Source organism: Drosophila persimilis, unplaced genomic scaffold (genome assembly GCF_003286085.1).
Source record: "Drosophila persimilis strain 14011-0111.01,24,50 unplaced genomic scaffold, DperRS2 tig00000124-arrow-pilon, whole genome shotgun sequence".
In the NCBI taxonomy this organism is placed as follows: domain Eukaryota; kingdom Metazoa; phylum Arthropoda; class Insecta; order Diptera; family Drosophilidae; genus Drosophila; species Drosophila persimilis.
Window position 1 is genome coordinate 703581 of NW_020825294.1, and position 10519 is coordinate 714099.

The window sequence follows — 10519 nt, forward strand, 5'->3', positions numbered from 1 at the left end:
TCCCCAATCTCTGCCCTCAGCTATCTCTCTCGCTCTCTCCCTCTCTGCTATCTGTATCTGTGTACCTGTTAACCCGCGCGCCCCCCCCCTGTTGTCTTCTGTTGCAAATCACATTTTCATTTTGCCTGGATTCGCCAGACTCCGTTGGCTTATTGCCACTTTATGCTATTCAATTTCAATCCTAAATGTTTCCCATGCACTTTACTTCACGCGAAAAATACGAGTAAGCTCGTATATATTTTCTGTTTTCCTTTGAAAAGTCATCTTTTGAATGATTAGCCATGAGATAAGTGAGACATTACCATTTGCAATGGAAAATGCTCACTCCCGTGGCGATAATTGTCCGCTCATGAAAGGATTCCTTGGAAATTTTTAGGGAAATTCCTGATCTTCTGTTAGTATATTCTTCTTTTGAATGCTTGATAAAAACTAAATAACTTTACATATACCTATTCTATATATATACTCAAATATTTAATATACCACGTGTTGTTGTTGTGCAATTATATTAACAATTCTTGTTCATGTTCTCTTGTTTCTTTTATCTTTATGTATCTGTATGATTTCATCTGTTTTCCGAACAATTTCCTTATAACGTGCGTTCTAAATTCGATGTTTGGATGTTTATTGATGTCGTAATGGATCATCTTCCATATATGTACTCCCCACACTACAACCGCCCCACCCGAAACCCGACACAACCAACCAACCAACCAACCAACAAACAAACAACAAAAACCAATCTATACAATATATTTGTTGTGAATTGTTGTGAAATGTGTGTTGAATGTTTGTTTTACCTACTGCACACACTGTATCGATGCGAACGAACCGAAATATTGTGCCCATAAATTGCATTGATCTCTAATCGAAGGCCCTCAAATTTCCGCAGACATTATCAATGCCCAATACACGGTGGAGACCCTGGTGATGGCCGTGCTGGCCGGATCGATATTCTCGCTGCTGGTTGGCTTCTTTACAGGCTACTTCTGCGGCCGGCGCTGCCACAAGGACGAGGACGACAATCTGCCCTACCCGGACACGGAGTACGAGTACTTTGAGCAGCGTCAGAACGTCAATAGGTGAGTGAGGAGTCCCGTCTGCTTAGCCATTATCCACTTATGCGAATCTTTCTCCCCAGCAGTTTCCCCTCGTCGTGCCGAATCCAACAGGAGCCGAAGCTGCTGCCCCAGGTGGAGGAGGTGACCTATGCAGAGCCAGTGCTGCTGCCACAGCCACCGCCGCAGAACAAGATGCACTCGCCGAAGAACACGCTCCGCAAGCCACCCATGCATCAGATGCACCAGGGACCCAACTCGGAGACGCTCTTCCAGTTCCAGCCAGATGGCTACAACACCCAGCAGACATATCGCGGACGCGACAACTTTGGAACGTTGCGCTCCCACCAGGTGATGGTGAGTATTTCCATATACCCTTATATATGGAGGAGTCTCATCTGTCATCTGTTTCCCCATACCCACAGGGCGACAATTATCGACGCGGCGATGGCTTTTCGACCACACGCAGCGTCAAGAAGGTAAGTTTGTCAACTTCCTCGTCTGGCAGTGGCGATTGATTATTTTCATTTCCGATTATAAATCGTATCGTACTACTACTACTACTACTACTACTACTACTATTATTACTACTACCACTACCACTACCACTACTAATCTCTAATCGTAACTCTAATTGCGCTCTTTCGATGTTGTTGACATTTATTGACATTAGCTAACTTAACGTAACTTAAGTCGGAAACCTTGTGGTGCGCTTGTATTTGATGGAACTCTCCTCGCACACTCGTCGATTGGTGTATTTCTTAGACTCACTTTTCAGCATATTTACCTACTAAATGTATCGATGTATCCGTTCTTCTGTTCATGTGCGTGTGCCTATGAGTGTCACCCATAGTTCCGTACCTATCATATAAGTGTTGAAATAACAGAGCACCTACATAAGCGTATAGCTATCATCCACATAAATGTTGTACTTATCGATGTTGCATTATCATTTAGTATTACTACTTGTCGTACCATTTGCATGTCTGTTTTATTTTGATCATATATATGCATACATACTTTCTTCAGTTCAGTTTATTGTATACATTTAAGTCATGGCAGGGATCCTAAAACTTATTGAAAAACCTATTAAATCTGTCTAACATCCATCCATAGTTTTTGTTTCCAAATTGGATGCTTCTTTTGGGATAATTTTAATTATTTAACGATTCCCTAACCCCTAAGAATACCAAACGCCATTTGTACATATCATAGGAATCCCTGTAAATCATCATCAACCATATCTTTCTATGTACTTCGTAACTCTTGGGTTCTGTCTTCAAAAGTTGGAAATACACCAATCGTTCGAATCGGAGTCGGGTTGGATCTTTGCAGGCCCCTCTCTCTCTCGGGCTCTCTCCTGCTCTCTTTGGCTCTCTTAGCATTTTGTATAGCAACTACTATTCCTCACTCAGAGAAAAACCACTTTCTATATCGTTACTAACTTCTTCAAGCTATCCGAACTATTCACAAAACTCGAAACTCACAAAAATCAGACTACAGAAACGTCATTAACACACACGAAAATACCTCAAAGAGAAAACGAAAACAACAAAAAACAAAAACAAAAACTCTATCTCTATCTTTTCTCTCTTCTTTTTCCCTTTTTTCATCAGGTTTACCTTTGAGACGGGAGTGGGGCGGCTGAAACCAGTCAGGGACTAATTACCCAAAATATGGTAAATACTTATGCATAAACTAAAGCAAATTTAGTTCATTTATTTCACCCATTCTTCTTTTTATTCATATTTTTTGTATATTTTTTGGCTTTGTGTTTTTTTTTGCCGGGCGTTCAATAATTGTTACCAAATATTCTGCTCAAAAGCTGCAATGTGGAAGCTCTCGTCACATCGAGCTCAACAGAAATTCGCTAGGCAAAAAGTAATTTCTGAAAAATATCCACCGTTTGAAAATTTGCTCTCACCTTTCGATCTTGTTTCGATCTCTTCTTTTATTGGTTATATCCTTTCCGTAGGCACAGTTGAAGATTTGTTGTTTGTTCTCTCTCTCTCTCTCTCTCTTAAATCACTGTTTCATTTGGTTCCACATTACCTATGTATTTGCGAATGCCGAAAACGAAATTCTCAATCGATCAATCAGTTAATCAATCAATCCAGTCAGCCATCCCGCGCCCAACTCGCTTCGTCGTCAGCCCATCACCGCCATCGCCATCGCCAGCGCCTTCTTCGCCTCCCTCCTCCAACCCATGTCTGATCTTTGTATGCCTGAGGGTGTGTGTGTGTGTGTATCTGTGGGTGTATGCTTTGTATCTCTGAGAACTGTCTCCCCAACACACTTGAATCGCTTGAACTCTTCTGCATGGGCGCCGTTCTTGACTCCTTCAACAAACAAACACACCCAAGAATCCTTCTTCAACGATTACCTCCTCGACAAGTGTGATAGATATACTATATATACATCTATACGATAGATATATCCAAGCCACACCACAACTACTCCTATATGTAACTGCAATAATAATACCTACCCCACTGCTATCCTCCCACCATGATACATGTACTCTAGTAACCTTTTACTTTCGATATATTATATATTTCAATATGCTACATGATTCTTCATTTTATTGCTTGCCAACTTACAAAAAATTTAAACCAAAAAAACCACCGATTGGATCATTTGAGAACTCGCAAAAAGATCGAAAGTTGCAATTTAAATAAATTTTAATCCGATTGAGAATTCAGTAATTACAGTTATTTCGTTTATAATTTCGGAGCCATTAGAGCCAAATAATTTAGATCTTTAAATTGTGTTTGCCTTGCAACATTTGAGAGCCACCAAAATTGACTGCAACGTTTTTCCTTAGATTAAAAACGCAAATTAGAGATATGTTTTGTTTTGTTATATTTCCTTTTTTGTTCATTTGTAAACATATGAATATACCTTTTGCGAACTGAATAACGAATAACGAATATATAAGTATAAAAGAAAGTAAATGACACTCCAACCCCTAGGCTGTAAACAACACAAACACACGAAACAGAAGTCTTGGTCGCGCAAGAAGACAGCCGCCCCGTCATGGTATCGGTAAGTTTCTCTTCACTTCACTTCTCTCTCTCTCTTCTCTTATTTTTACCAACACAGACATACACAGAGAGGCACAACACATACACTCACACAGACACTCTCCTTCCTCTCTATTCGCATCCTCTGTGACTTTCTCTCTCACTCTCTCTCTCTCTGAATGACCTTTGGAATGGGTGGACGCCTCTTTTGGATCGCTTGGATCTTCTGAAACATCCATGTGTCATGCCATGTCATTTTCGGACTTATTTTCCCCTTAATGATATCATACTATAATTTATTTGTATTCTATAACTGTAGTATCTGTCTGTGTGAGTGTTTATGTGCATGTTGCAACAGATTCGATTCGATGTTTTCCGTATTCCTCAATTCCTTTCTTGCAATATGTGCTTTGTGTGTGTACCCACCACCCCGTAGGCAACATGCACCCAAGCACTTGTACATACACATATAGCATCTCTGTGGCTGTGTCTCTGTCTCTGTCTCCACCGATCCACCAATATCTATATAAACTGCATTCAGATATGTGTGTCTATATCTTTTGGTTTGTTCCCCCGTTACAGTAACTCAACATCGCTCGAATAGCCCCCAGCCACAACCACAGCAGCAGCAGCAGGCACAACAGCAGCCGCACTCCAGCTCCGGCTCGTCGCCGGTAATGTCGAACAGCAGCTCCAGTCCAGCGCCGCCGTCGAGCAGTCCCAGCCCCCAGGAGAGCCCCAAGAACTGCAGCTACATTTACCGTGATTGATTGATATGTAACACCAAGTCGATGCCCCTCATTCAGGCCATGCCCACGCCCACGCCCACTCCGACACCGACGCCGACACCCACGCCCATGCCACACCCTGTCGCCGTTCGAGTCCAGCAGGATTATCATCAGCATAACCAGAGCCCAATCTTCAAGACCTATGCCAAGTCCATGCCCGTGACGCCCATACAGCTTCAGTCGCCGATGGAAGAGACGCCCTCCTACGAGCTCTACGAACGCCACGCCCGCTCCGACGCCACATTCCACTTTGACGACGATGTAGATGTGGATGATGACGACGATGATGTGGAGGATACATCATCGCTGGCCATGATCACACCGCCGCCACCCTACGACACCCCCTATCTACTTTCGAGAAGAACCTGCAACAGTGCGGCGGCTCTGTCGCCGCCGCTGCCGCCTCCCCGCAGATTCCGTTTCGGCAATCGGGAGTTCTTCAGCATGAGTCCGGGTGGTGGCGGTGCCACGCCCACATCCACATCCAAAGGCAGCGCCATAACACCCACGAAACTGAGCGCCGCTGCGGCAGCCATGTTCGCCACCCCACAAATGGCCCAGCTGAACAGAAAGTGGGCGCACTTGCAGCGGAAGCGGCGACGGCGAAACAGCAGCTCCGGCGACTCCAAGGAGCTAGACAAACTGGTGCTGCAATCGGTCGATTGGGATGAGAATGAGATGTATTAGACACAATCGATGCACAGAGACTTAATCGAGCTGCAAAGCTGAAATCAAGTATATGGTTTAAGAGTGCTGATGTTGACCCTGTCTACATCTGAGAGGGTCTAGGGCTGAGGCTGAACTGTTGCTATTACGTATATCCTTCCCCCTTCTCCACTTATCCTCGCTTGTCCCTATCCTCCACCCAAGTCCATTTATCGAGCGTAAGATGATAATAGTTTGCATTTTTCCGATAGGCGCTGGATGAGGATATAATTAGAGACAGAAGCCAGAGAAATTATACACGAAATTTACAGTTATATATAGCCTATATATACCCAGTTCTGCTGGCATACACATGCATCAAATACGTATATATACGATTATATACCATACACATACTTGAATGAATATATATATATATATACACATGTAGTGACGGTTCAGTTCGAGGTAGGGGCTAAGCTAAAGTAGAGCCAGCTGCAAACGAAACGATATTGTTAATTAAGATTGATTGATTGATAACACATTTGAGAAGAGGAGAGAAGAGGAGTCAACAGTTTGTACATATTATTCTTAGAGTTGAAGTTGAAAGGAAACCTTATTTGAATAGAGTATACGCGATATACACACACGTTTTTGCATTTAAACCAGACAAATGGAAAAATAGAAGAAATTTACAAAAAGAAAAGAGAAAACAAAACGAAACGCTTATTACTGATTTATACAAAAAAACAACAACAACAACAAGTACAGTACTCGTAATATACCAAAATAGTAGAGCAAACAAATTAGTCTTAAGGGCAGTATAGCATTCGACGTTCGAAATTCGAGATTCGACATTCACATTCAGATCCAACTGCCAACCGCAACAGGAAATATAATATATCCTCCAAGTCAGACACGACACCAAATCACACCGAGAATCTATCGAGTGCATTTTCTAAGGTCAATTTTATTTGCAGAGCCTTAAGCTTCTTTTACAATCTTTCAATCTGCTTCAGAATCTGCTTTAGAAATGTGTAAATTATGTACAGCCGATCCAAGGATCCAAGTAACTGTACAGATATATACATACATACTCGTTCATGCATAGATATGTGCTATATGTGCCATAAATAGGGGCGGGAATCCGCTTTGAGTTTAGTTGTTATTATAGTTTGCATTGGGTTTAGGACGGTACAGAACAGAGAGCTCTCATTCTCTATGATGTATATATACTTATCTATACCTACATATATAAAACTATACGTACACGAGTATATATACGATGAGTATGAGAAGGGGTAAAAAGGTAAAGGTAACGGTAACGGTAAAGGTAAACACAAATTCCGTGTGAAGTGATCGATCAAAATTTAGTGAAAGCATTAACTAAACTGTAGCCTAGCCACATAGGGTTTGTATTATAGATTAGGCGACAGGATAGAGGAGAACTTTTGAGGATATTTGCACTAGGGGCATTTGCTAATGTTGTTCTCATAATAGAGTATATATACACAATATACAATTAACGATATACAATACATAGGGTATATAGTAAGTTAAGGCTAACCGATATTCAAATATTTTGTATGAAAACCTTAACAGAAATCCTTAAAATCCGATTAAATTCAAATATTGTATGGAACACTCGAGCTCGAGCTCGAGCTCGAGGCATTCCAAGTTGCATGAGACTCTCTCTGCACGAGAAAAAGCGTAGAAATATCTAAATCAAAGCAAATTGTAAGAACAAAACAATTGACAAATTGTAGTGTAAACAATAAACACACACACACACACACACATAGACGACATAGAAGTGTATGTATGTACATATGTACTTGCGCTATATACTTTATGGAGCAGCAAACTAACGCTTTTATATGCAATTTTACTTTTTGACAAAACGTATACAAGCCGAAGAAGTAAAGAAAAGAAGGGGGAAATCAGAAAGAGAAATGCAATAAATTTAGACAGCCAAAGACACAATTAATTACTCGAACGATTCTAATTATAATTTGTATTCATCATAATTGTTTGTGCTACATTTTATTTAGTTTTAGTTGTAAATAAATATTCTTTATAGGCTTTTATTGCACTGAGGCAATATACATATATAGCTTTGGTTTATTTAGTTTTTACTCTTTGTTTTCTTTGTTATTAACAATCAAATCAATTGTGTGGAGTACTTCGAAAGCAATATGAACACGTAACAGAAATATGTACATATGCATATGGTAAATATTTCATAGGCAAAAGGAAATCAAACAAAAGTCGGACACATAGCAGATTGGAATGAATGAATTAGGAATACCTTAGGCATACACTAGGAGTTTGAACTATTTCTAGAACTACAACTACATCAACTCTACTTATACAATTGCATACAATTGAGTATTAACTCGAAATCAGATCATTAACTTTTATACACTTTACCATTTACATATACGAATATATACAACAAGCGAACAGAATAACGAATACCGAATACTCGATTCGAATACCGATTTCATAACAAATAGTTAGTTGTACTCGTAATTTAGAGCCAGGATGCAATTGAAAGGTTTTACAGTGAATCATGCCTACAAAGAAAACAAACAACCAGCAATACAACAGCACACACACATAAAAAGATCCATGAATATACCGAATATATATATATAGATGATCCATATACATACACTTATTAGATACTTTAGAAGAGAGATTCTCTAGAGATGCTTTTAAATACAAAACAAAATCGAAAATCCAAAAATCCAAAAAAATGAACAAACAAAAATAAATGAATTAAGCAAAAGAAAAGTATTTTATTAAAACACGACTCTCGATCACTTGTTGATGAAGGGGAAACCGAGTAAAACAGCTAAAGATAGAACATACAATATATACATAAATTTCTTAAAACTTCTGCAAACGCAAAATCACTCGTGAGATCAACAAAACTCAGCAACCTTTTTTTTAGAGAGCCCAAGAGCAGCCCAACCCCTGCCTGAGGTTCGATCCGGACGGAGCTGAAGATGGAGGTGAAGATGAAGATACTTTAAAGATACATTGTAAGCTAATTGAAAACGACTTTTAACTTTCTCCAAATAAGACGAAAAACGATTATTAGCCAAGTATGCCGAAACCAGATTGTAGCGAGCTATTTAGCAACTAATTATAAAAAGAAAAGAACGACCGGCAACAATGGCATTAACAAATTAGTGACAAAACATAACAAATAGTGGGAGGAATAGGAATATGGAAAACCAGGACACACTCAAGTTTTCATTTTTCCATTAAAACGATATATATTCAAGTGCTTCTTACATAAAAATAAATATATATATATATATACATATATACATAAGTATATATAAATGATATATAAAATGATTACATGGTAGATATTATTATTACGGGCAGAATCGGAAGCGAAAGGCATTGCATTATGAATACCTACTAACTAGGTTAAGGCATTTACTAAAACTCTATTATTATTACTATTATTATTATTACTATTATGTTTTGTGAGCGAACACAGAGCGAACTATTACAGATTACAGAATGAAAGAGCAGTTTTAGGGTAAGCCTTATACTACCTATGCAATGCACGATTCCCGGTCCCGGATAATCGTACCGTGCCGTGTCGAGTCATGGCACGAAGCGTTTGGTTTTATATTATTTCTAAGTAGCCAGCAGCTCTCTATGCATATAGTACATACGTATATATAGTATACACAAACAAACGTACGAGTAATCGATGCATTTTACTTACTTGAAAGCCATCAATGAAGCAAAGCAAAGTTAAAGCAAGTTCATGATTCAATTTATATAATTATGTTAAGATTTTATAACGCAACATGCCTAACGTATACATTACCTATATGAATACTATTATACGAGACTTTGTAAATACTTCACTTCACTTCACCAACCAAATAAATAATCTTTCATTCGAGCAAAAACCAGGACAAAAATCATAACGAAACCAAGAAAAATACCGATTCCAGAATCGATTTTCACAGCCTTGGTTCCACGTTCCACACACAATCCATATACACAATCCACACACGATCCATGATCTACGATCCACGGATAGGAGATGAGTATGTTATGCATTCTTTAGCGGTTACAAATACGTAAGGATAAATTTAAATTGTTGAATATGTAGCGCAAAGCATAATTGAAGATAAAGATGATAAAGCCCCAAAGGAATAACAAATATTTAACCAAATAAGTTACAAAACGCTATACACAAAACGGTACTTCCAAGCAACTATAGAGCTAACAGCAAACCATTTAAACAGTTAAACAGCAAACTTAATGAAGTTAAACGAAACAAAATGAATTGAATTGAATTCCGAATAGATCCGCACTCCTGATCGGGCACTCACCACCACCACTATCTCCCTCCCAATCCCTCCTGTTATCCTGCTTGCACTCTCTCTTCAATAGTACCCCCAATCAGGACTTCTCCATAATTTAGAATTTAGTTCGAACCAAACGCTTCAGAAATTTACACAAACGCCTACATGAACACAGCGGATTTCGTGCGGATTGTGTGCGAAGTCGAAAATCAGAACAGCAACAGCGAGAAGAGGAACATCCGTTAAATGAAAGACAAGAACAACAAAAATTGTTAGTAAAAAGACTGAGCTACAAAATATACAAGAAAACAAAACAAAACAAAACAAACATAAAGCAAACAAAAATGCTATCGATATCGAAATCAAGACAAAAGCTAAACGAAAGCAAATTGATGAAACCTTTGATTTACTGAGGAGTTAATTAATGTGCATTTCTGTGTAAACGGTTTTCTAACTAGACGCTTGACTAGAATTTCGTTCGATTCGTATGATTTGGTGGCCAATCGATACACATACGAGTATGTTGAGAAGTTCCTAGCACGCAGCGCACTTGTGCACTTGCACTTGCAGATGGAGGCAGCCCGAATAAGTATCAATCATCAGTAAAACAATCAATCAATCAATCAGTTCAGTTTTAGCAGGCTGTTTTATAATCCATCTAA

General features: G+C 39.2%; 2 protein-coding genes across 3 annotated transcripts in view; both read left to right on the forward strand.

Moving 5' to 3' along the window:
* Positions 1 to 4851, forward strand: part of LOC6593889 (semaphorin-1A) — a 121783-nt gene extending 116932 nt beyond the window's left edge. The window contains exons 16-20 of one of the 2 annotated variants that reach the window (XM_026987918.1): positions 893 to 1082; positions 1142 to 1415; positions 1484 to 1537; positions 4031 to 4103; positions 4664 to 4851. In XM_026987918.1, the coding sequence (XP_026843719.1) occupies positions 893 to 1082; positions 1142 to 1415; positions 1484 to 1537; positions 4031 to 4103; positions 4664 to 4851 (779 nt within the window). The remainder of the gene's footprint in view (positions 1 to 892; positions 1083 to 1141; positions 1416 to 1483; positions 1538 to 4030; positions 4104 to 4663) is intronic. The other variant, XM_002019148.2, reaches the window with a different exon arrangement.
* Positions 4852 to 4858: 7 nt separating this feature from the next.
* On the forward strand, positions 4859 to 5935 carry LOC6593888 (SH3 domain-binding protein 1). Its single transcript, XM_002019147.2, has one exon. It carries the CDS (start codon positions 4873 to 4875, stop codon positions 5554 to 5556), a length of 684 nt encoding a protein of 227 aa, XP_002019183.2. The 5' UTR covers positions 4859 to 4872; the 3' UTR covers positions 5557 to 5935.
* Positions 5936 to 10519: the final 4584 nt, after the last annotated feature.